At 41.9% G+C, this 27189-nt stretch overlaps 2 protein-coding genes across 6 annotated transcripts; both read right to left on the reverse strand.

Moving 5' to 3' along the window:
- Window positions 1-486: 486 nt before the first annotated feature.
- LOC119548241 (putative uncharacterized protein DDB_G0271606) lies at window positions 487-20449 on the reverse strand. Its single transcript, XM_037855381.1, has 4 exons — window positions 19695-20449; window positions 1937-3203; window positions 1623-1868; window positions 487-1555 (listed from the first exon to the last, which is right to left on the reverse strand). Exons 2-4 carry the CDS (start codon window positions 3080-3082, stop codon window positions 1028-1030), a joined length of 1920 nt encoding a protein of 639 aa, XP_037711309.1. The 5' UTR covers window positions 3083-3203; window positions 19695-20449; the 3' UTR covers window positions 487-1027.
- Window positions 20450-20937: 488 nt separating this feature from the next.
- On the reverse strand, window positions 20938-26998 carry LOC119546598 (UPF0518 protein CG3558). 5 transcript variants are annotated; one of them, XM_037853026.1, is made up of 7 exons: window positions 26586-26997; window positions 25540-26402; window positions 24883-25279; window positions 23220-24219; window positions 22599-23159; window positions 22108-22146; window positions 20938-21831 (listed from the first exon to the last, which is right to left on the reverse strand). In XM_037853026.1, the coding sequence occupies exons 2-7, from the start codon at window positions 26211-26213 to the stop codon at window positions 21374-21376; spliced, it is 3129 nt and encodes a 1042-aa protein (XP_037708954.1). In that variant the 5' UTR covers window positions 26214-26402; window positions 26586-26997; the 3' UTR covers window positions 20938-21373. The 5 variants fall into 5 exon arrangements, 4 of the variants coding, with proteins under 4 accessions (XP_037708954.1, XP_037708953.1, XP_037708956.1 ...); XM_037853025.1 differs by having other exon boundaries at window positions 23220-24243; XR_005219179.1 differs by having other exon boundaries at window positions 21722-21831; window positions 22108-22532; window positions 23220-24243; window positions 26586-26998.
- Between the last annotated feature and the right edge of the window lie 191 nt (window positions 26999-27189).

Raw genomic sequence — 27189 nt, forward strand, 5'->3', positions numbered from 1 at the left:
TAAGCCAACGGAAAAGGGAAAACAATGAAAGCAAAACCATGAAAGGTTGCATATTTAATGACAGTAAGGTTGAGACTCACATGTTCGCGCCTGGAATCTCCAAAGAACCGAGACCGAACCGAAACCCCTGATGGATAATGCATGAATTAGCCGATGAGCAGCAGGGGCGAGAAAACCAGAACGGCCAAAAGTGGGTTGGCTTGCACATCGTGCAGTTTCTTGCGATCTTACTGAATGAATGCGATATGGGCAATTGGCCGCGGAGAATCAGGTTAAACAGCTCTGCGGTAATTTACGTTTGTCTCGAGTCCAAAAACCACCAGCATATGTAAGCGAGAAGGCGATTCTGTAAGGTCCAGCAGAGCGTAGAAAGCGTGTAATGCTCTTAGATTTATTACACTTTGAATCTGTAACAGTGAATCAGCGTTCTATACTTATCATCCCCCCATCTTAAAAAACCAAAAACCCACCGTTAAATATGGAAACATTTGTTGCATTGTATTTCGAGTTAGCAAATTTTTCATGAAAGTAGTTTTCCTCTTGGCATTCAAAAATAACAGTCAAAGTTTATAATAAGTACAAAAATAATTGTGGGCATACTCCATCAACTGATCGCCAGAGTTACAAACTAATTAAAAAGAGTGATCCCAAGAAAGTGGGTCCAAATCGAAAATAATCAACAATTGCGTTGATTATTTGATTTTGTGGAGTCATCAAAGCTTAACAGGTCATATTGTTGACTCGCAGCCAAATCTTCCAGCTTTAAGACCAGTTAAAGCTAGATTTTGATGCCGAGTCTTTTCTAGATGATAAAACAATTCCAATAGATGGACAATTTATTGTTCCTTATCTTCTGATCAGTTGCAGGAGTATCCCAAATATTTTTTGAGTATTCTTTCGCCTTTAGCGGTGGCTTAATGCTAAGGTTGTTTGTACAATGTTTAGGGTTAAATATTACGGCATAAGTTAGCTTTAAACATTATGGTCTAGGTGTTAGCCCGTTGCTTAGGTTGGATAACCTCATCCCTTAGAGCGGCTCCAGGGCAGCTGGACCATGTGGGCTGCCCTCCAGTTTGCGCCACACCACGTTGCACATCTCGCGCACCAGCGCCTTCTCGCCATCGTCCATCTGATCCAGGGCGCTGCCGGCCAGATTGCCCAGCCGATCGCGCTCCAGCTGCTCCCGCACTTCCAGCACTTGGAGGGCACGGACCACCGCCTCCGGGCGACCGGCAATCGGTTCCGGCAATTGGATAGCTGCCGCTGCTGCCGCTGCAGCTGCCACGATCTCCTGCTGTTGCTGCTGCGTTTGCTGCTGCTGCTGCTGCTGCAGCTGCTGGTGGGGCGATGGTGCTGCTGATGATTTGGCTGGTGTGGCTGCAGAGGATGTGGGCGTGGGCGTGGGCGTGGCCTGCGGCGTGGGCGTCGTTGGCTGCTGCTGCTGTAGGTGGGCAGTGGGCGTGGTGCGCTCCTCCTCCAGCTGCTGGATCCTTCGCTCCAGCGAGCGCACATACTGAAGCGTCTGGTCGTTCAGGGTGTGGGCATGACGTAGATCCTGTCGAGAATAAAAATCCCTATTAGCTATGGGTTCTTAGCAATGGTTTATCCATTTGTAAACCCACCTGCGGTATTTGCCGCTGCTCGGCATAGTTCCTCAACGCGGTGATGGTCTCATCCGCATTCGTGCTGGAGCTGGAGCCATCGCCATCATCCCGCAGGGCATTCCTGGTGGCGGCTCCGCAGCCGGCGCACAGCGCATTGGCCGCCACATGGGCACGCTCCTCGTCCAAGTACAGGCACAGCTCCTTTAGCTCCAGATTGTCGGTGATGAGCTCCTGCTGCTTATCATCCAGCTGACGTAGTTTGTTCTGCAGGATTAGGGATAATAGGAATTAGTTTTTTTGGAAGATGAAGATGGGTTCAAGGGCTAGCCCACCTGGTAGGCGGCCACCTCCTGGCGCATCACGCTGGCCGTGTATCGTCCGAATCTCTGCCACTCCCTGGCCAGCTTGCGACCCTTCTGCCGGTCGTCGTCCAGGAAGCAGCACAGATCCCTCAGCTCCTGGTTGTCATCCAGCAGGCGCTGGTTCTGCTCCTTCAAGGCACGCAATTCGTTGACCAGCGACTGCAGCTGGCGGTTCTGCTCGGCGGTCAGACGGCCACCACCATTGGCCGTGGGTATTCCCGTGCCGCTGGACGTGACCGAGGCATTGGGCGATGGGTGTTCCTGATCCGGCTTGCGCACAAACTTGAGCATATCCTTCGCTCCCGGCTGGTGGGACAGGTATCGCGACTGCTGCTGCTGCTGTTGCTGCTGCTTGATGGAGTCGGGTATGTAGATGCTGGATAGCTGGGGTATATCCGGCGGATACTTGAGGGGCAAGTGGGGCTTCAGGATCCCGCTGGCCGGCTGGGGAGGAGGCTGATACCTCGGCGGGATGGAGTGGGCGGGTGCCGGTGCTTTTAGCTGCGGGCTGCGCAGAGATTGCTGCTGATGTTGCTGCTGCTGCTGATGTTGCTGCTGCTGCTGATGTTGCAACTGGTAGTGGAAGCTGCGACGCTGCTGCGATGGCTGCTGGGCAGCTAGGTGAGGCAATTCTTTAGCGGATTGCTGCTGGATGGGCAGGCGGGAAGTCAGTGTCTGCTGCTGTTGCTGCTGCGTGGAGTGCGGCTGATGTATCGTGGCCACCGTCTGCAATTGATGTGATTGCTGCTGTTGCTGTTGCTGCTTTTGGGCTGGCGACTGAGCCGCTGGCGTTCCGCTTTGTTGCTGCGTTGAGTGTTGCTGGTGGGGATTAGCAGTTGCTGCTGCTGCTCCTCCTGTTGCTGGTAGCAAAGAGCGTCGCTGGTGGATATGTTGCTGTTGTTGCTGTTGCTGCTGGTGCTGCTGCTGCTGTAGTTTGTTAATTGCCTGCGTCGCCGCCTGGGTTTTGCCTATTATTTTGTCAACGCTATTTATTTTTATCAAATTATGGCCCAAAGTGCTTGCTCCGTTTGTGGTTGCTGCTGTCGTGTTGTTAGTTAATGACTTCTGCTGTTGCTGTTGTTGTAGTTGCTGCTGCTGCTGTTGATTGCCGGACATTTTCGTGTTGGTTCCTTGTTTGCCTTGTGTCGTTTCGGTGTTTCCCTGCCGTCTCGCGTCTCAGTCGTCCCTCTCCTTGATTTCCCGGAGTCTACGACCTCGGAGTCATATTGTCAAGTCACTGCAAGATAACAAAACACACACACAAAAAATGGGCAGGGCATTAGCAAAAATCTTAAGTGGAAAAAAAGCTATGGGCAAACAATAAATCAAGGCATTGCTCGGTGTAATTTATGCGACAGTCGAGGGCATGCCGCCAGCGCAGCATAATTAAACCTCCATTAGACTGCCGCGAGACGCTGATGGAAAGTGAAATGAGCATTTATCGCACCACTGGAGATGGAGCTGGGGCTGGAGGTGGAGGTGGAGACCGAGATAGGGACGGAGTCGCAGCCATGACATGCCACATGAGGCGGGCACACATCCACGTCCACGTCCTCGCCACGGAGTGCTCAACAAAATGCAACGAAGCGTCGCCAAAATGTCACCAGCACACGAAGAAAAAATATACCTTGTTCAGTAACTATTCAGAAAAATATTTTAGCATTTGTAAAAGAAATTCGATATCGTATTGATTTTTTATCATTCTCCTGAAGATAAGAACCTAGAGTAACAGGTTTAGGTTTAACATATACAACTTGAACCTTTGGAAAAAATATTTTAAGAACTTATGGTCAAGTCTTTACAATATTTTGTAGATACTTAAAATTAAAAATTTAGCAATTTAATGAAAACGCTTTTGAAATAAAACATATATCCTTCTAAGGTAATATTTTAACTTAGTGGTGATGGTATCTTTAGTATTATATTATATTATCTTTAAGTATTACAATACTTCAATGCAAAGTAAGCACTCAATATCAATTTGAAAAATCCATAAATTGGTAATATCTAAGATTCGGGATTCCAAACAAATCACTAAGTTTTAAAATGTCTTTTTAGGTATCTACAAGTATTCAAAAATATATTTTAAGATGAGAAGTATGAAAACATTTAGAAAGACGACTGCCCCTTAATCCACTGCATGCTTTTTGGAACCTAAAATGATACTTAAAATTGATTTTAAAACCATTATTTTTTGTATGGCACCCCCCTTTAATATTCAAATTTAGTTTTGTTTCCAAAAGTTCAGTCTTATTTTTTCTCTCTGTGTAGCGAAGGGAATTTGTCGTTGGTCTTGGCTTTCTGGCTGGGATCGGATGGGTTGGCGCTGAAGCGTCTAATCACCAGATGTGCGTCGACTAAACGGAGGCTTCCGCTTCTGGTTTGGAAACCGAAAGCCAGGCCCGATGCACTGAGTCGCATATCACCGCATTTACATCTGGAAAGTGAAATTGTTCATGCTTTGATGGATGGCAGCTCTCTGGGGCAGGGAAATTGAAATGTTGCAGAGTTCGGAGCTTGACATGATTATGGTAATTTGGAAGGGCAATTGCAAGTAATGACTAGATTAGTGTTGCATCACAGCGATTTGCCGAAAATATGTTTTGGATTATTAAATTAGGCAGCGCCCTTTCACATGAGTGAGAAAAATAAATTGTATTATTATATATACAACATTTTTTATGTAATTTTTCAAGGCTTTAATCTTTAGGTTAATCATAAAAAAGTTACTATTATGTCTAGAGGTCATGTATTTACCAGTTATCATTAAAGATATATTAATGATTCAGTAAAAATTACCTTCGCGATAAGATTTTACAGTTTAGACTAACTTGAAAATGAGAAATGGAGTCTTGGTTTAACTTCCCGTTTGCCCTTGAAGTCTTAATAAACTCTTAGGGCTGAGTTTATTGCCCCAGTCTAAATGGTTAGTAATCAATTTGATTTAAATTCAGCAAAGCGAACATCTGCATATAAGTTACAGCTGACATATGCCATAGATCTGAGGGAGTTTTCCCCTTTTCCAGCTACTTAAGCTGTCAACTTGCCCGCCAAATGGCCGAGTACTTCCCTTTTCTGAACATAAACAACCATCAGGGGGAGAGAAATGACAACAGGTGTGAAATGTAAGATGCCCGCGAAAGAATTTACAAAAGGCGACCACTTCCACTTCCACCTTCCAAAGCACCAAACTCATTCAGATCTTTGGGGTATGCAGGAATTACAGAAGAAACCAACCAGCAAATAAAAAAAAAAGGAAAAAACACAATAAGAGTCTGGGGGAAACGTTGCGAAAATAACAAAAGAATGTGGCGAGGGCCTGGTCGAGGTTGGGCCCTTCATTGTTGCACCCAGAGACTCGATCGCTGGACAGCCAGTGGGATCTGTGGCATTCTGAAAAGAAAACTTACAAAACACGGCAACAGTTGTAAATCATCGAATTACCTCAAAATAATAGCAATCGCTCTCTGCCCGTTTGGGGGGGCTGAAATTGGCCAAAAGCAAAACGAAAATGCAAAGCGAAAAAGGGGAAGGAAAAATATCGGAGATGTGCAAATTTAAATACTCTTCTATATATTTTTGTTAAAGAAAAAAACAAAAAAATGGGGTCTAAAAACACTTGGTCAGATGTCTAAAAGTATGCAACAATATTTTTGGAATCAGGAGTTCTTATGCATTAATTTTATTGCATTCTTTTAGGCACCTTTACAAGAGATTTCGTAACTCAATATTTATTTCTGTTACAGAACTAGTATATGGATCGTGAACCATTGGAATTGTATATTTTCAAAGATCAATTTTAAATGTTATCAGTATGTCAGAAGTGTTTTTCTGAATCTTCCCAAATTTCTTCGAATAAAGGATTTTTTAAATTACTTTTTAAAGAAAAATACAAAAAAACTAAATTTGTTTTTAAAAACACATATTCAGGTGTTTAAAAGTATTCAAGTAAGAATTGTTTTCAGAATTCAGTCCAAATTTTTTATGAGCACCTCAAGACATTGGTTCAATTCCATGACAGGAGGTTGATGTTAAATGTAACCAGCCTTCACAAAGGGTATAAAAAACAATGCAACAGCTCTTCTCTTTTGGAAGACCGGAGGGAAGAATGAAGACTGGGGGCCAGATCTTGAGTCACAGCCTCTACCAGAAAAAAATACTCAGTCCCGTTGGCGTAGTTTTTGGCGACTTGCGAAATGAAGAAACCCTCAAAAAAAAAAATAACAAAAAAAAAATTCGTGTGTCAGTTACGCTTAATGAGCACAAATATTGCTCTCGTTGCTGTTGTTGCTGTAAGCCCGGCTATTGTTGCTTTTGGTGTAGATTTACTGGCTTTGATTGCCATGCCGTGTGCAAGTTGAAACTGGGATCCAGTCCCCGTTCGAGTCCCCAGCACCCAGTCCCCAGTCCGATTGTGAGTCTCTGAGCTCGATTTCAATGAAGACGAGTCTGGGTCTCCCAGTCGGAAATGCCAATACTTAACCCTCAACTGCCCCCCAGATCCATTCGCGGCCAGCGAATCTCCCTTTTTTTGGCTGGGCCATGAGAAAACAAGGGGAAACAGCAAATGAAAAGCTTCGCGGGCAGCAAATAATCATGAAGGAGTGAAATAAAAATGGCAAATGGATGTGGAAGAACATGGAATACTCTTAGGGCAATTCTTTAGATCGCATGTTAAATTAAAGGTAGGTTTTAGGTCTAGTTAACGTATGGAAATTTAGTATTTTAAGCCCTCTTATAGTTTAACATGCTGTCGAGAAAAAAGATCTTAATGTAAAAGAACTAAAAATTAAAGTTCTATCTTTAAAGGGTTGCAAAAGTCTGACAAATGTCTGTCTTTTAAAATACAAAGTCAATGAATGCTAGTACTGAAACTTTAATCTATTCCATTTAAACTAAAAATCCATTTAAGTACCACCTAATTTAACCCGCAAATATTCTGTAATTATAACCATCACTGACTCATTAGGTTGAAATCCCAGATCTATAATCGTCTGATTTATAGCCCCAGTTCTTGGGCCCACAAATGAACCCCTACGGCAAGGGTACATCCATAAAAAGCCTTCAATTTGTAGCACATGTACACATACTGCGACTTAACCTTTTCCAACCTCCCTCCTTAACCCCCGGTTAAGTCCCCCTGGCTTTCCAGCAAATAGCAAATCATCACCTGGTACCTGAAGCCCAAGCAAAAGTGGAAAGGGGCAAAATAATATAAAACAAAATAAATAAAAATGTACAAATTTCAATATGCGTGTGTAAGAGCGTGTTTTGGCCTTCGGCGATGAGTATGTTCAACGCACTTACCGCCTGAGTATTTACTCTTTTATTTTACCTTTTATAATATTATGCGTGATCTGTTCCTTTCGCTAATAAACCTTTGAGCTGGCTAATGGTTAATGGCTGCCTTTGTTGATGGCTTAGAAATGGCATAGGCGTTGGCCTCAGTTCGGCTTGGCCAATAACAAATGGCCATAATTAGTGCCATTTTAATAGGGGGTTCCAACTCACAGATCTCGCCCAGATCTCTATGTAAATCGAAATTCATAACGAGCCGAGACCTATTTGCCCCGAGGGGTCTTATTATGGTTAAGGGCTTCCGATTCTAAAACTGGAGAAGGAAGGTGTCGGAGTGCAAAATTATGAAAATTACTTTTCCCACAACTTAGTGGGTGGCTTCTTCGGCTGAAAGACTGGGAACCTCCAGCCAGATCCCAACTTCACAATGGACAATAAAACAAGAGTGCCACACTCACACAAAAAGCATAATAAGTTTTTAATGGGTCTAGCCATGAATTTATTTGTTATAGATGGCAACTGCCAGATACAAGGAAAAGTTAATGGAAAGGGTTTTGAAGAGTTAAACTGAAAGTTGCACGCAAGAAGCCGGGCAGAACAAAAACTGGTAGCACGATATGCAAAGGAAGTAGATACTATCTAAGGTAAAAATAAATAAACTAACTAGCTACTTTGCTAAAAATATGATATAAAAAATAAAATATAATTTATCCAGTCATCAAAAAACATAATTTATTATAGTAATAAATATATAAAAATGATTGGTAAAAATCAAAATCAATCGAAAGCATAATTTCGTACAAATCAATTTCGCGTGATTATTATTTTTCGCAAACAAAAGGCTCTTTAAATGTAATGATGAAGCAATTTTCGGCCGAACTTGATAAGCTGTTGCTGGCCATACAAAATTGCTGTTGATCGTTTTTACATAATCTTTAAGTAATAATCATATTTTTTGCCGTTTGATCATTATTTCTGCAAATGAGCTTCATCAACTTAATTTTTTTTGCTAATCTTTGGCATTTTTATTTCTTAAATATTTTTCGCATTGGCAGATTGGCCAACGGACCGTGAAACAAGTGTTTAATTAAGGAAATGCGCGTAGAGCCAAGTACGCAAAAAACACGCACACGTGCAGGCCGTAATTTAATAAACCCAAAATACAATCAGCGAAAAAAAATTGGTTAATAAACGTAAAGCCAAAGGGGGAAAAATAAATAAATACGGATGGATGGATGGATGGATGGATTGGATGGCTGGTTGAGAAACGCTCAAAGTCACTCAAGGTTAAGAAAGCTCTTTGCGCACGCATACGCACTGTGGCCACAAATCTCAGATCGCAGGCAATGACAGCTTTTTGGCCTTTTCGAGTGATGACAGCCACGGCCAGAAACCGAATCTTTTGCCCGGACCGAGAAAACTGAGAAAGGCGAAAACCGCAAGTCATGTGGGTTAAGTACACTTACTTAACAACAATCCACCAAACTGACCGCGCGCCCAGACAATGAAATCGGTAATGAAAAGGCACAGGCTCTTGCCTGAATATGGAATCGAAATGAAATAGGACGGAGCAGGAATGACGACCACACCGAATAAATAAATAACCCATGAATCCAGGCACTTAAAGGGAAGTGCGGTTAATTATTGCTTAGAACTCGAGCAATCAACAAATTATATGTTCAATAAAAGGTGCACCAATATATCAACCCAATTTTATGTTAACCAATTTCATTGATATTTACATAAGCATATCATTATAATCTATTTTTTCAAATAGAGAGAAATTTCAAGATGGCGTCTAAAATGGTAGTGAATTCTAAGTTCGGATTGTCGATTCTCGAATTATTTGGACTGTACCAAAGTTATAATAAAGTAAATGTTTTTACTTATGCATGATAATAATATTGGGTTAAGAAAAGGTAAAAAACAAAATAATAACACACAGTTTTTATCATTACTGTATCGCCAGTAAACTAAGCAAATAAGTTGTGCACATAATAACCCAACATTCATACGTATTACATATTTAAAACTCAAATTATTGGCGACCTTATTCCAGTTTGGCCATGTTTTATGGCAGGAAGTTCCCCTCTTTCAATTTTTTTTTTCTTAAACTTTGGTTATACATTTGTTTTCCACTTCACCTACATGCTGTATTGCCACCCACAACACACAATCCACAATCCATGGCGAATGCGACAAGCAAACCTGCACACCCACATGGAAACCCAAGAATATGGGAAATACAGAAAGTTTCCCGAGCGGGGCCGCACGCTCCATTGGATTTCGATTTGGATGCGGATTTGCATTGCACGCACCAGAAAACGCGTGGTACAAGGTAACCAACGCGTCTCCATATATACAAATATCGTTTTCCAAACGCAGATCGACTGAAAACCTGGCGAACAAATATCAAACGCCTTCGCTGCCCGGATCGAATGACAAACGACAAGCGTCGACGTTAAGTCATACAGATGACTCTGGCTTTAACTCGAAAGAGAAATAAAAATATAAAAAAAAAACAGTTTGGCGGAAGAGCGAAAATGTTCGTGAATGAAATGAACGAATGAATGAAACGCAAACACAAAAGGATCCCATACAACACCATTCAAAAGACTCAAGACACAAACTTGCCTCTCGGTCTGAAGTTCCATTTATCAACGGACTCTCGTCGTCTTGGGAAGATTTGTAACCATCGAAAGACGATTATGTTGCACGTGACACTATGGCTCCGAAATTCTTGGAAAATAACTCAAGACAGGGTCATAGAAATGGATACGCTTGAAATGCATATGCCACAAGATTATAGACCAAGATCAAAAACGATTTGACTCTAATTTTCAATCGCTCGAGGAGAGGCCACCCACATATAGAAATATTTTTCATGTTTTAACCAAAGGAAAAAAAAAAAACTACCATGTGTAGCACAGTAGGAAAGACACCCAAACTTAACAATGCAAAAAGCTAACGAGTAAAAACAAAGCCAAGAAAACAAAAGAGGTAGGGGTTATATAGTAAGTGAGTGAAGGTTAAGCGATAAGTCAAGTCGGTGGTGGGAATACAAAGGGGGCAGAAGAGGGTTAAGTTGATTACAAATGCAGCGGCTTTTCCTAATGAATAGCTACAAACTGGAGCAGTAAGTTGATAAACAGCTGTGGGAATTATAATTTTCTGCTGGTTAATGAAAAGAAAAGGGCTTCTGGAAAGGGATTTAAAAGGGAAAGAGCTATGGTTATGGAAGATTTCCAATGTAAGTCGAAATTGGAGCAGCATTTCACTAAAATTATTAAAATTAATAATAATAATAATTATCACTTTTGGAAAATTAGCCATATAACAATACTAGATCGAAAATATTGTTAAACAAATAATAAACTTTTTAGCTTAAGAAAATAAGCCAATACTAGATCATAAATATTGGTATACAAATAATAAATGGTTTAATCACTTTGCCAAAATCTTAGCTTAATTAAGACATCAAAATAGAGATCCTAAAATAATTAAATTAAACGGCTTATAAATTCACCGATCTATAAATTCTATAACTTGGCTTGCTTTCTCTACTAACCTTTCATCTTCTTGAAGAACCCGATCCCCAGGGGTCTAATAGCCAATAATCTGGTTAATTATGTGCTGCACAAAATATGGAAAACAACAACCAACTGTACCGAATTAATATGTAAATTATTTAATGAACCTCTTGGAGTTCCGGAGGTCTCTTATCTATATTTTATTCAAGTTGGGCCTAATCGAAGCGACTCGAACCGAACCCGAATGGGCATCAAATCAAAGCCACTCCCTGGCCAAATACAAAATACAGAATACAAATCGAGAAACCATAGCTCTCGCCAATCCCTCAATCGGCCGTATACAACTTCCATTTCTCGGCTCTACGTCGTTATGGTTTATGGGTATCATTTGTGTCAAGTCTGCGTCGCATATTTGATTTTTACGACAGTCGGGTAGACGAGTCTCCGAGTCTCCGGGTTTTCGAGTCTTTGAGTCTTTGAGCCTTCGACCGCCCGTCGATAGCCATAAACTTGGCCATTTCATGCGCGAAACTCCCAGCCAACGGCAAAAACTTTTGTGCAAATTATTTATGCATGTAAATTAACAGAAACAGAAACAGAAATGGGCAAAAAACTAAGGTAACAAATGAAAACCAAAATGGTTTCGGTAACTTTCGAATTTATCGCATAACAAGAATCTTTCGGCGAGAACTCATTACCACGCCCTCTGCAAAAACCTCTGAAAAACCGAAAATCCGGAGGGGGATACTATCTACAAGCAAGTTACAACATCCACATTAGCGAAGAACAAGCCGCAAATTGTTGAAATATGCTAATTTCCAAGAGTCGGCGTACGGAGAAACATTAATCTTAAAGCCAGCATCTAATGAGTTGAGTGGAGTTCTAGCCAAAAGCTAAAAACATAAAATGCTAAGATCAAGTCGGGCTTGAAAGAACCTCCGCCTTGCCCCTCTTTTTATTATTTTTCTTTTTTTTTTGTGTTTTTTTGGTTGACCCCGTAACCCAGTAAAGTTCATATGTACAAATATTTAATTATCATCTGGCTGGAGGCGGTACAAAAACATTCTTCATCAGCAAAACTAAACATTTCTTCAACTCAAATTTCTGTTTCATCATGCCTCTCTCCACCGCATATTTTTACCTTACAGAATTAATAGAGAAGAATTAATTCATGTATGCTAATGCCTGAATTCTTTTGTTGTCTTGGGCATTTCATTAATTTAGGGCTGCTGAAATTCTTTTCGAAACCCGATCGGCTACTTTCGATTTTTCGGTTTTGTATAGCTTTATTAAAAGAACACCTTACCTCTTACCATAATTCACACTCCCCGAAGATTTTGAATAAACGTGGGCGTCTGAATTCGAATTAAAGAATGGACAGCGCGTGCTCTATATGGTGTGATATTTGGAGATTACAGGTTACTAAAAGTGTGTAGGTGGATTGTCCAGACAACAATCAACCTTATATGAATGTTTTGTAGAGTTAGAAATTAATTTCAAGTGGGTTCAATAACTTGACTTTCGTAAAAAAAATTGGTGATAAGTTAAGGATATAATAGGTACATGGAATAGTAAAAAATTTTCTCTATTATAATGAATTGACGTTTAAAACCTTAGGAGTTGATAACTATTGCAGATATATTTCAAGTAGTAATAATTTTTTTTCCTTAAGCCCATATAAGGTGACAAATTATATCATATTAACCCTGTTTAACCGAGAGATATTGTCAAATAACTGAAATCAGATATTTCACAGTCTAAAGGTGATTTATACTTATGGAAGACCATCTTAACCCATATTTTACTTTCCCCTGCCATAAAAAGGTAATAAACCCAAGCAATAGAATGGATTTGGATCAAACTGAGACTGAGAGTAGGGAATATCCATCATTTTCGAATTCTCTGGGATTTCGGAACCCGAAATAATAATTTATGACGGCCCTAAAGTGTCCTCGACTTTCTCGCCCTTCCTCAAATTATACCTATAGGTAAACTAGGCCTGTCTCACGTACAAAAGACGTGAAAAGGCGGCGAGGAAACAATAAAAGAAACCCGAAAACAAAGCGTTATGTAAGCATTAGCACGCTTTAACCTCCCCCACTCCCAGAAACGTCCAGGGAAAAACAGATCGGAGCGTGAATAGACCATAAAGATCTACGACGAACTTGGACGACCCAGAGTAATAACAATTAGCGACATGCGCAATAAATGCCTAAATGCCTACAGCAAATAACCCACCAATTTCCCCCCAATCCTACTGCCCCATCCAATTAAATTTCTATTAATTTTTTACCAATAACAAAGCCCGCGCAATGCCATAAAAAGCGGAAACCATTAAAATGACTCTGAGAATCTCTTTTCAGGCCGAAAGGAAGGGGCGAGGTAGGAATTCTATTTCCTTTCTTGGGCACAAAAGCCGCTTAGAGCAGCACTTCTTTTGTGTGGCAGCGCAACAAACTTCCGGATTGAACGATTTATTGAAAGACCCGACTGCCAGGAAGGAACCGAATCGGTGGGTTGGCCCACAGGGAAAGTTGAAAGGGAAGTGTTACACGCCGGGGAGACCAGAAGAAATTGCGTTGCAGCTTTTCCGCATTATATTTATGAACTAATTAAAAGACAGTCTCTATACGGCGGTGACGAAAAGAGGCAGTATGGCAAGGAATGGGCGACTGGGTAACCCAATACCAATATTGGAGGTACACAGCGGGAAAATATAAAATGGTACCATTACTATAAAATGAAAAGCACTTGGAATATAGAGGTATATTATAAATATTATAAACTAAAACTTCAAGATCAATTTTGTATCTTCAATTCTAATTATTATATAGTGTATAATGTAAATATGATATTGGGAGAGGAATAATCTTTTTCTTCAATAGTATTCTTAATGGGAGTATCAAAGGAAGTATATCGAGAAAGGTTTTTTAATTTTTTTTTTAATATTTTAGCATTATAGTGATAAATAAATAAATGCATTCATCAAAATGTGTACCTTATATTATCTATTTTTAATCGATGTTTAGAACGTTGGGTAATATTCTTTATAATGTTTTAAAATTTAAAAACATTCCATAATATGTATGGTTTTTATTCGATTTTAAATACAAGTGATTATTATGTGTAAATGATAGGATTCTTTTTTTAAGAGTACCATATAAAGGTAACCATAGAATTGAGCAATCATGATTTCAGATCTCCTCAGATCGTATTTCGCCCAGTGTTCCTTTTGGCCACTGAGGCATGTCGATCGCTTGTCTTCGTCTTGGTCTTCGCAACAGCTGGAAGAGAGGGACTGGAGGTGGAGGTGGTCAGTCGGTCCATCGGTCCACCGGTCCATCGGTGGAGTCTGTGTTCTGCCGCTGCTCTTGTTTATAAATCAAGTCACATTAAGTGTAATAATAAACGCAGATCGAGGCGAACTTGAGCCGGTTCTCCGGTTTTCCGTCGATTGGGTTGGGTATTCGCATTGGGGTTGGGGTTTGGGGCAGCTTTAATGTCGTTCTGCGGCGGAGAATTGAATAAGTCATAAATGGAGGAGTGGGGGCCGGAGCGCAAGGTGGGAATTAATAAAAAAAAAAAAAAAAATCTGGCCAAATTGTGGCAACGCGTTCTCCGCTCGGATAATTATGGAGAGCATGCCAAAAGAGAGAGGCCGGCGGAGCTGGAGAAATGTCAAAACGTACGCTTCATTGCCGTCGCCTGTCTTCTGGCTTCAGTCTTCGGGCTTCTGGCCTCAGTCTGCAGTCTTCTGCCCGAGTCTTCGTCTTCTGGTCTCTCGCTTTGCTAACGATAACGACAACAAAATGCTGATGGCACAAATTATAGTCAAGCAAGAAAGAAAAACGGAGACGGCAGACTGCAGTTTGGAGTTTGGAGTTTGAAGTTGGGAGCTTGGAGCTTGGAGTTGGAAAATGCCGCAGCTGAAGACCGGCAGTAGAAAGCAGAAAGCTAGCCAGAAAGCCTCGGCTTCGGCTTCGGCCTCGGTCTTTCGGTCCCCAAGCCCGCTTTGTCTCGAGCCCCACAATTTCCGCCATTTATGACAGTCACAAATCGAGTTACACTCACATAGCTATAGCCATGGCTATAGCTTTGGCTTCAGCTTTAGCTTCAGCTTGGCCCCAACTTCAGATTCAGCCTCTCCTACAGACCGCCGCGTACTTTCTAATTTCTAGGCGCACTTTTTCCCTCGTTGCTCAGCTCCCTGGCTGCCGTTTTTGATGTTTCGTACCCTGGCAAATGGATGGGTATGCAAAGCTATAGTAAAAGGTATTCATACCTCTGGAAAAACAAATAACTTTCAGCACTACAAAATTGCACATTAACAATCTACTTCAATTTTATGCGACTTCCTTGTGAAGTTAAGTAGAAAGCCGTAATAAAAATGTATAAAAACTATTTTATATGTTTAGGAATAGATACAATATCACTTAAACCATATTCAAAAGTAATAATAACACTTGAATAGGAAACTAATATCACTGAAATCGTATTCGTATCTGGAAGATTGATTCCAACGATCGTATTTTTAAGAACTTTTTTTAATACACACAGAAAATTATACGACGTTTTAGGTGTCAATATAGGGTCAAAACACTTTAAAATGTGTATAAAACATTATACTTTTTAAACCGTTTCAGCCCTGTTCTTGCGACTAAAAGTTTTGCTAGCTTTCTCTGTGTACCCTTCCATTTCTAGGGTATTTAATATTTGTCATCTGTTAGCTTCCTTCACCTACCAATATTTCTGTTGTCATTGCTTTCTGTTGTACAAACAAGTTTTTGGTGGTTTCTTTATTGTCCATCTCTCGGGCGACCGCCAAGTGTTAATGTTCATTTGTGCATGCGATATTCACCAAATTGCATGCAATAGAAATTTGTTGTCGAGGTCACACCGCTGCTCCACGCCAAGTGAGCATCAAAACAGACCCAATGCCGCCCCGGATACCCGAGATCTCGGGATCCCCGATTCCCCACCCGATCCCCAGCATAACCATAACCATTCACAATGCCAAAACGGCAGCAGCGGCTGTGGAAAACGACGCTTTTGGAGGAGGTTTTCTTGGTAGCTAAGTGATGGGAGGTCAAATCAGTTACAGTTACGTGAGGCTGTTTTGGCCAAAAGACAGGAGAACGTCGGCCAGTTTTGGCCAGAAGCAGAGCGAATGGAAAGTAAAGGAGGCCTTTGGCTAATGAACCTCAAGTGGAGCACACTCCTCTGAAACCGAACAGTAAAGCCCCGTATCCAATTCGAGAGGTTTTTGATGATCTAATGGTAGTTCCAATCGACTGATCTCATTTACATTCCTTCGACATTTATGTCGAATCGGATCATTTGCCTATTACAAAGAGATGTGAAGAACTCGTTTGGTCTGCAATTAAATCGGAAAGAAGATCAAAAGTGCACGGGCCATTTTTTCAATAGGTATTCTTAGGTTTCGATTGATTTTCCTACCTAACCACTACTTACTAGCCTTTATCAGTGATAATATAATGGATAGCCATAAGAAGACATATCATTATCGTTTGTAAGCTTTCTTATCTGATTTACATGCTCAAAACATGATATGACGATCTATAGATCACATATCATAACTTTCAACCGGTCCCGTTTTGATGATTTCTGGAATTTATACCAACTCAAGCTTGGACTTGGTTTTTTCCTCTTTTTAAGCATTCTGATACAGTTATTCTGAATCAATTTTCCTGGTGAATGCTTAGAATATTTTTAGATTTCCGTAATTTAGTGGAGCTCCACTCGAGACGCCCCCTTGTGCTTCCTCGTGGGCCGGAGGAGCCACATGCTCGTGGCCACATGGCCACATGGCCGTTTGTCATTTCCAGAGGCGCGCCAATTGCCAGAGTGGCCTGCGAAGCATTTTTGCGCTCTCTGTGTGAGAAAATGTGGCCAAACGGTTAATAACAGGGGAGTAGGTTTCGCGAAAAGGGGGTTTTTGAGGGGCTAGAGGGTGCGGCGACCGCTGAAACGGCAGCCACAGTCAACATAACTGAGCTTAAAGGAAAAGCGTGAGCAAGTCACAGTTGAGGTCAGAAAAATAGTTCAAGAAATGTCACTCAAAAAGATTATAGGATTTTGATATGGGAATACTAGAACTTTTCGAAATGGGGATCATAACAAAATTCATAGAAACTAGGGTGTAATACTAGGATTTTCTTTTAAGTTACCAAAAAAAAAAAAATAAATTTATATGAGTTTTGTTTTTATAGAAGTCTTTTAATAATTATGCTCACAAACTACGAACTTAAATTTCTAAACCAAAAATAACAATTGAATCAATAGTTGCTTTATATAGAGACTTCCAAAATATGTGAAAAAATTTAAGGTTTTTTATATTCTTTGCAATTTTTTATGGTCACACTGCATACAACCTACTCATACCTAGCATTCGCACCTCCACTGTGACCCACCAGTATGTGATTCCATGGAGGAGATTCCAGAGACAGGAAACTTAAACTAGTTCTAGTACGAGTAGCTGGCTTTTGGCTTCTAGCTTCCAGCCGGGCCATAAACTGGGACACTTGTTGCGGCAACTTGGACACTCGATGACTGTATGACTTGGCTCGGCTCGGCTGGGAGGCAATCAAACTGGCACTTGGCAGCCCCAAGATGACAAACACTCAACCCGAACCTTCCCACGCAGCAGTCACTCCCATGCCGCCCCAGCCACTCCCGGAAAAAAAGAGAAGCCAGCCTAAATTGTCTTAATGAAGAGCCCGCGGAGATCCGAAAGATCCAAAAGAATACCCGATGATACTGCAGATGGCGGCAGGCACGCGTAAATCTTAAAAACCGCCCAATTAAATAAAAAAAAAACATCTGTAGGTATATAAAAAATAAGACGACACAGAAAACAAAATCACCAGCGAGGAGGAGAGAAAACGAAAGAGTGAGATGGAGAAAGATGTTGGCGTGGATAAGCCCAAAAGAAAGTTTTCTTTCATTGACAAAAATTTCTTACTCGACTGGGCTGTCTTTTTATTTTCCGCCGCGTACAACGAACTTGGCCCCAGTTGGCCGCGGGCACGGATCTTAACCCATTAAGATGCCAAGCCGGGCCAGGAAATTCTTGAAAATATTTCCAACAAGCCTACAATTCCTTGTGCTCAGCCGTAATTTCCGACTTGAGATAATCATGACCTCTTGTGGAAAAGCTAAAAATGGAACCCTTTACCATTCTATATTAAATATGGAACCACATTTAAAAATATATTATATAATATATTATTAATATATGATTTGTTTGCTTGAGAAATAAAAATACCTTAACGTAAAAAACCCGTATTAAATAATACCAAATTTCTGTATGAACCATTAACACTTAAAACTTTTATTTCCATCAAACTAGTAGTTTTAATAACTAAACCATTTAAAACCCCATTTATTTTAAACCTTTTAAACATCAGGCAAATTTAGTAAACTAGATCATCACTAATTCTAAATAATAGAAAAGTAAGACATTTCGTAAATTAAAAGTTTTTAGAACATAGTATCAAAAGTATATAATCCCAATACTTCTTTAGTAGAATTACAAATTTAGGATATATTAAAATTTGAAGATCATAACATCTTTGTTTTTTTTTAAGTCATTAAAAGTTTAAAGATCTTAAATCAGATCTTATATCTAAGCCCAGAAATCGTAATATTTTCCTAGTTAAATGAAAATGTATGGTCTTGTTTTTTGAGCACCCCCATTTTCGTATGGCTTTTTGGTCGATTTCTCTGATTTTCGCGTTAATGGGTTAATGTTTGGCATTAGTTACAGTTTTCCGATACGATACACGAAATTGACTTTACATATTTCAGGCAGCGGGCGATGTAACAGGTTGTTCGCTGGCCATCTCTTTCCCTCTTTCGGGTATTTCGAAATGCTGGCGTCGCTGCTTTTACCTGTTGCGTTGTAGTTGTAGTTGTTGCAACTGCAACTGCTACAAAAGCAACAACAACAACAACAACGTGGATGCTGCACCGTCGGTTTTTGCTGCTGGTTTTGTTTGATCTTGTGTCTTATTGTTGCGCGTTGTCGTGTATCTTTCTGCCTGTTATTTGTTGCTTTTCCTCGGATGCGATACCATCGGGCTCTCTCTTTCTCTCTCCTCGAACGTTGAATTTATTGGCGCATATAAATGCCTCAAAATTGATGTTATTGTCGTCCGATCCGATATCCCTCTCCTTTTCTCCCCCCCTTTTTTTTTTGTTTTTGTCCTGCCTGTTGTTTTGAAAATTGATTTTTACTCGGACTTTTATGGCCGTAATGTCGTAGTGTCCGAGCGATAAGTGGAGGGAAAACCCGCCTTCGGTTGGGCCAAGAAAACCAAAGAAAAGCAGCGAACAGAAAAAATAAGAAGAACAAATAGGCAAGGTGGGCGTAGCGCTGACAAAGTGGGCGTACCGAAGAGAATAGAGCAATTTTCGGGATCGAAGGGAAAAAAGAGGGGGCAATGAGTTAATTTCGAGTGGGCCGAGCCCAGGGATTTTTAAGAGAATGAAGTGACGTGGGCTTGATACACGTAGAAAAGTGATTGATTTTAGGTATTTCTTAAAATGTACATATACCTTTAAAAACCGAATTTTATAAAATTGTAACCTTTGTTTTCTACTATTTCTACAATTTGAATACCTAGTATTTACAGGATAGATGGTCCTAAATTTATTTGTAAGTGAAAATTATATATTTTTTTTAATTTTGAGCATTAGTTTTCCATAATTCTACACCATTTATAGATAGATTTAAGATCAATCACCTCATTTTATTATCAGTATCGCTGGAAAATACCAAGATCTTATTTTTTCCCGTGTGGAGAAACGTGGGCAGGGAAAATGGCAACTTTGGCCAGGGCAACTGCAATTGCTGTTGCCAATCTAACAGCAAAACTCACCTTTTCGCGAATGCCAGGAGACCAGGAGATGTGCTTTTGTATTCCAATCCAATCCGATGCCTCTCTCTCTTTCGCCTCTGCTCCTTCTCTCCTTTCAAAACAAATCACAAATATTTGCGCATGCGCGACTGCGCATTCCAGGGATACAGATACACGCACACACACACTCACACACAGCACTCAATTCCGGCGTTTGTTTTGCGGCTAATTGTTTAAACAGCGCAAATTATTCTTCACACTAGTTTTATTTGTTTGTTTGTTTGATTTTCTTCGTTTTTTTTTGGCTTGGCACAAACACATTCGCAGCGCACACGCAGTCGAATTCGCGCACTCGCTTATTTTTCTTGTATGTATCTTTTATTGGCTCCAGTTTTCGAGTTTTCATGCCCTTTTCAAGAGCCAAAAAGACGCGTCGCCTGCTGCGTTTTCGCGAGCTATTTTCGCATCGTTGAAGCCCAAAAAAGGCGGTTTGAGCCGGTGTTCCTTACATTGGGAATCATTCGAGTCATGTTAAGAAACATTAACCAATTTGTATGGGAATAGAAAGGATATTTAATCACCGCCGCGAATATTTCAAAACTACCGCAGTAAAAACTTTAGCATAATTTATATGATTTCTGTACAAAAAACAAGTAAAAGATACTTTTACCGGCGATCTGCGGTTATATGTTTTAAACGGTATTCGTCAGATACTCAGATACTCGGACTGTCGGATTCAGATACGCCCGGTACTTCGGTACTTGCTCCGTCGCAGTTCGAATTTAAACAACAGGTATTTGTATTTGTGTTTGACGTAAGTGGCAGCAAACGTAAGCAACGTAAGCCAACGTAAGAGTCAGCGAACGTAAGAGCAGAAATCTTCTATCTCCCTTTTTCACTGACACTTACGTATGCTTACGATTCTCTCCGAAAAGAGAGAAACTGTAGGACCAAACGATCAATTATACCGCGGCTATTATAAATATACCATTTATTTAAATATACCAAAACTCAAATATCAGGAGGATGTCTTGGCTGACACAGCGGAGACACCCCACATTTATTTTGTTATATACCTAAGATATATATTCAAATTCTAAATTATCAATTTCATTTAATTTAAATTTTGCACATCTAGAAAATTGAACACCCCTTAACCACTGAAGCCGAACCGATTTTAGGACTATATAGAGCTACAGAGCCCCAAAAACGAATATATCTTTCTTGGCTGTGCATTTACTTGGACCAATTTAATACTTTCAAGTTGGCTTTAAAAATAAAAAGCATAAAATATATTGCAAAAATACATATGTATACATGGTATGTGTGTTATATAATTCTCTCTAAAAAGGTTGTAAATCTTGCATACGGCTGTTAATTAGAATATTTGTTTACATCTGAACACTTAAAATCCACCCTCCCCAATCCTCTTACAACTTTAAACCTAAATTCTAACATGTTTAACGCGTTTTTGAGTGTTCTCTTGTCATTGAGTCCGTGTGCATTAATCTGTAAATCTGTTCAACATTGCGGCATTGTTCGTTTAAAAGGGGTTGTTTAAAATATAAATATCGATAATTTAACAGGTAAAAAGAAATAATTTCGTAAGAGTAATTGGTTAAAACAAACAAGGGGCAACAAATCCGTAAAATATGTATACACAAGTCGTCTGTATCATCATCATCATCTGTTCCAAGCGATCATAAGGACGCCTGCTCCGTGACCAGCACAACGCTCTGCTCCTGGGCAATGGCCGCCAGCTCCTTGAGCCACTCATCCATCAGCACAGCGCATAGGGCCAAGTCCCGGGATCGCTCGGTGCCACTCGTGCTGGCGATGATTCCCATGGAGGCCACCGAGTCGAGGGACACTGGTTCGGAGTTGAAACCACCTGTGGATGGACCCCCATCCAGGCCATGCAGCGTGCTCGACGAGTGGGTTGTGGCGTTCGACTGGGCGGAGAGGGTTTGAGTGGATCCGCCGATGCTGCTGCTGCTCCCAGCGCCCACCGTCGACGTGGTTGTGGCTCCCGGGCGTGATGCTCCCGACGGCGGTTGCGTACTTAAGCTGGTTTCGCATGTCCCGGCAACTGCCTGTCCTTGTGGAAAGCCTCTTCCCTCGGCACTTGCATTATTGCCCACAAGATTCGACGCAGCTCCTAAAATTATCAAAAGGTATTAGTTCAAGCTCATGGTGATATTGACGTTTTTGGGTTAATACATAATAACAGCAACAATAATAACACATAAATGGAATTCCACAAATGTTCAGTACATACTCTACTTTAAACTACATTTTTGGTTTAGTGGGAAAGCAGAATGTACAAAGCTCTACAGAAACAACGAGACTACGCACTAATTTTAACAGACTATGCCAGTTTGGGTTAGGTTTCATTAAAAACTTTATATACTTTTATCAAGCGTGAAATATTTACCGGTGAAGAATGCGTAAATTTGTGATAAGCCAGATGAAGCTAAGATTTGTTTGCATTTTTTTCGTTTCAATAAAAAAATAAAGAAATAAAAGAAATTAATTTATTATAAACGATGCCTGTGGGCATTTTACAGAGAGATGTGTGTGAACCAATACAGCCCTGAATGAGACCTGTTCGTGATATGTAGTTCCATAACACTACTCTACATCAAGAAAATTCAAATGTTTTAATGACTTTTTATGATTTCTTCACATTAATGACAAATGTTTGATCTTTTCAGGCGCTAATGCAGGGCTCAAAGTATGTGTTTATGTGTTTTTGTGAGTGATGTGTGAATATTTCGACCCAAAACCAACTTTCTTCCAACATCCAACGCTGCAGATTTGTAAACTGTTGGTGATTTCTATTTTGTTTGCTTGGTTTTTCTTTTTTAGAAATATAGAAGTTGTGCAAAAGTGTGGCGGAAACATGTTTCTGCGGCAACTACTCACCGGAAGAGCCATTTGGTGGCGCTGCCGACGAGGAGCCAGACGACTTCCTGCTGAACATGCTGGTGATGGATTTGCTAATGCTCCGCCTCTTGTTATCGCTGCGCTTGAAGGGATCGTAGGCGCTGGTGGGAGTGGCCTGCACGGGCGTAGCTGCCGAAAGGCTCGCGTAGGCAGACCGCAGTTGTCCCTGCTGCTGGCCGGAATTGGTTGCCAACTGTTGCTGTTGGCTGTGATGCATTGGCGAGCCTTCGTTGCCCTTCCGGGCGTTTGCCAAACGAAACTCCCGATCAATGAGTGACGAACGTGCCACATCAATGATCTCCAGCGAATCCTCCGTCACTGGCAGCTCGGCATCGATCTGTTGCTTAAGAATGCGCAGCACCTGGTGAAACGAGGGCGTATCCGAGGTGATGGCTATGTCCGAGCGCAGCAGCAGCGAGTGAATCAACGGCAGGGGATACCAGGCCAAACGAGTGATCAGCCCGGTCAAGTGAAGATTGACGTACAGCGAGTTGCTCGTGAAGGTTTGCAGTTTGCCCCAGATGGCATTGAGAAAGGGACCTAGAAGAAGTATGTTGATTAATTATTTGCAATACTGTCATTTCAATTTTCAATTCTTACCCAAGCTTACAGTGCCCTGCGCAAACAAATCTTCCGAGAAATCCAGATCCGTCAGTAGTAGCTCATTGCGATTGTTGTGGGATATGCGCCAGGCCTCTCGTCTTCCGGATCCACCTAGCACGCTGCTGATGCTACTGTTGTTGTGCTCCAGATCTGCCTCGCTGGCTGTAGTGGCCAAAGTTGTATCTGTGGCTTCACTCTCCTCGTCCGCTGGTCGCCACTTGAACGACTCGTAGCCGCTGGACTCGCCAATTGATTGCAAGCTATCAAGCTGTTTCTCGCCCGACTCGCTGGCAACAACAGCTCCACCTCCGAACTCGCTAAAGAACTGCCTGGCCAGTTCCAAGGCATGGGCGTGAACTCTTCCCTGGCCGTGGCGTGGCCACTTTTGGTAGCGATAGCTGTTCGCCCACTTCAGGCAGTCCCTTTGACACTGGGCGATTCGCCAGTGGGCCTCGAAGAGATAAGCCTGAATATTCGCATACAAACTATCACCCGTGTGCACTCCGTAATAGTTCCAGTTGGCTCCAATCGTCTTGCTCATCACCGGAGATGGGAGACTCGGCAGCGGCGTTAGGTCGCCTATCACCGGTTCGTGGATACTCTTGGGCCGGGCCAGATCCCTGGCACGCTTCATCACATCGGGCGAGAGTTCCAGGAAGAACTCACTGCTGTTCAAATACGGATCGATCTTGTTTATCTTGTGGCGATGTGAGATGGGCACATGCTTGCCGGGCAGCATGAACTTGAGCAGCAGCTCCAGCATCAGATCCTCGCAGTGCAGGCCCAGCAGGGTGTCAAACAAAGCCATCGTGACCATGCAGAGATTGGCATCGGGTGAGTTCAAGCGCTCGACCAGAGCATCCAGTATCCGTTCACCGTCAAACTTTTCCGTATCGAGCAGAAAGCGAACGAAGGCCCTCAGCAGTCCGGGTTCGGTGATGGAGCGCAGGATGAGGTCCAGGTACGACATAGCCGAGATTTGCGAGTCGATGTTCGTCTGAAAATGTTTGCCCTTCAGTGTCTGCGAAAATGGAGCGCAAAAAGTTGTTTCGAGATTTCGAGGTGTGTGTGTGGTTAGCTACGGGGGAGGAAAAGGTACAAGAAACACACAAGAAACGGAAAGCTGAAGGCGGTGCAGATCCCTAAGAGCTAACAGAGTTTCAAATAAAGGTCACGTCTTACGAATAGAGTAGATATGGGCTTGGATTTGTGATTATTGTCTCAGATTACATTATTAACTCAATCGCAGTATTGATTTTGGATGTACAAAACAACATATCGTTTTAAAATTAAACTTACACAATAACATATGACATTAAATTACGCTTTAACACTATTCTCAACGAAAACTGGTCAATAAAAATCGACGTACCTGCTATTGATCATGATTACTTTTTATTTAAGTAACCTATTTTATACTTACTTTTGTATATATATTTAACTAAAAATGTACAATTAAATATTTATATTATATATTTTGAGCTTAAAATCTCCTTAGCCAATATCTACGAAATTTTCTTATTCAAAGACTTTTCCAAATTAATAATAGACGTAGTACAGGACAAAATGATTCGCTTGCAACCAACACCACAGAAATGCATCGAAGACAAATTTTTACGAAGAGAGACCGAGACGAGACAAAAGCTTTGAGGGCACTCACCTGAAGGATCGCCGGTCCCAGCACCGGCACAATGAAGCCCTGGTACATGAAGTCCAGCAGCTGTTGCTTGATCATCTCGTGGGCCACCTGCACCACGGCATTGCAGAACTCGAGGGCGTTCATGAAGAGTGTCAGCTCTGGGATCTCTGTAACATCGTCCGGCGTGATCCGATGCCAGTCAATGGAGCTGATCTCGATACTGTTGGGCAGACGTGAGTAGAGACCGCCCAGGCCGGTCACCAGCAGCGGGCAGATCGAGGAGTACTGGGCTATGTAGGTGCCAATGTTGGAGTTCTTCTGCGAGAGCGCCATGCACAGGAGCAGGGCATCGCGGGCCTGGTGGCCTAGGCTGCCCTCGCGATGCACGTACGGGATGAGCAGTGAGAAGATGATGAAACTACAAGTACAAGATATCAATAAATAATAATAGTCATAGGACAATTGAAGCATGTTTAATGCCGTCACCATTTATGAGTGTACTATTACAAGGTCAATTCTTTGTAGCTTTGCCTTATCAAGCTATCGTCGCTAATATGGTTGATGAATCATAACAAGAAATATAAGTTCAACGCTATTATATTAAGCAATTTAATTTAGAATTTTAGTAAATTTTAAAAAGCTTGATTAGGCATTAAAAAAATTCCCTTTTTTGCTCACTTGGTTGTGGTTCCACTTTTGGGTTGCGCCACATTTCCATTTAATATCTGCTCCTGGACTTGCGTCTGGGCGGAGAAGAAGAAAAGGTCCAGCAGGTGGACATTCTGCATGAGAACCACACACAGCTGGTTCAGCAGGATAACGAGCCGCTTCTCGAGATCGGGGGGAAAGATCTCGCCCTGGCTGGAGGCCAGAATCTTGAGCAGGGGTCGCAGGAAGGGCTCGTGGCAGAGCAGCTGGTGTCGCGAGTGGCTGACGAGCAGTTCGTACAGCTTCAGCTGCTCCAGCCTCACAGCGTTGGCATAGCGTCCCGTGGTGCAGGCCCACTCGTACAGCTTGTCCAGCAGATTCTCGCTGAGCAGGAATTCCAGGCAGGGAGCCGCAGGCGGACCACTGGCCTCGGCCGCCGGCAGCGAGACTTTGTTGCAGTGATGCAGTTCCACGAGCAGCAGGGTGACCATGTAGTCCAAATGGGACACGACGCCCAGGACGTCGTCGTGCGAGGGCGGAGCGCTGTGCTGGATGATCTCGAAGGCCTGCTGCCAGTGCTTGCAGAAGCTATCGTAGCAGGCTCGCGGATCGCAGTCCGTGGCGGCATCGATGGGACGCTGCCGGAGTGGGCCGCCATGTCCGGCGGAGGCAACGCCCCCGCCGCCGCTCTGGCGCAGCCACATCGCTTTCGGAATGGTAGGCGATGTGTGTATGTGCGATTCGGTGGCTTTTAGTGCCGCTGGTTCGCTGATAACTGCTGCTTCGTGTGCGTTCCGTTGGGCATAGATTGCTGGTACTTTGCTATCTCGTTTTTGTGCTTTTCTGTGTGTGGTGAGTATTTCAGTGTTGCTTATTTTGTAAATATTTAAAGGCTGAAAAAGAAAACGCAGGTTAGCTGAGTATTCGCTATTTACTATTTAGCAACAAGAACAACAAGTGCACGCCGTGACATACTTATGCACACACACCTACAGCCCACACATACATGCGTTTGTGTGTGTGCACACCTTTTTGGGCACTCGTTGTTGTTGTTGCTGCTGCTGGTGGTTGCTCACCTGATGAATTTGGATTTGAACGTCGTCATCGTCTTCGCTGCTTTCTGCTCTCCATGCATCGTCGTCTCGCCACGCCCATTATCACTTTGTGGCGCCCTAATTATGTAGGCTCTTACGCCTGCAGCACTTGCAGCGCTTTTTTTTTGGCACTTCACTTGGGCAACTACAATTACAAATACAATTAAGTGCTTGTACTTGTACTTGGTACCAACACTTCCGCAGTTTTGCGGATTAGATTCGCGTCCTTGCAGCTCGAATTTTGCGCATGTGTCGCTATTTTTCTTGTCAACAAGGTGGAGGCAGTCCGACCCACACTCTATTGCCTCATTTTTCACTATTTTCGTGCGTTTTCGAGTGCAATTCTGCGTAAATATTTACAATTATCTGCACGGAAATAGAAAGTTAGAGGTGTGCAAAAACTTGTACAAAATATCGATGTATCTTGTATATCAGAGTAGATTTTGCGTTATCGAGATTTTGGGAAATCGAGATTTTAAAAAAATTGATATACATTACATATGTACGACTTTAAATATTTTTGTTCGAAATATGACATATTTAATAAGTTTATGTACTTGTTGTACTTATTGTATTATTTTATTTT

Source organism: Drosophila subpulchrella, chromosome 2L (genome assembly GCF_014743375.2).
Source record: "Drosophila subpulchrella strain 33 F10 #4 breed RU33 chromosome 2L, RU_Dsub_v1.1 Primary Assembly, whole genome shotgun sequence".
Classification (NCBI taxonomy): Eukaryota; Metazoa; Arthropoda; class Insecta; order Diptera; family Drosophilidae; genus Drosophila; species Drosophila subpulchrella.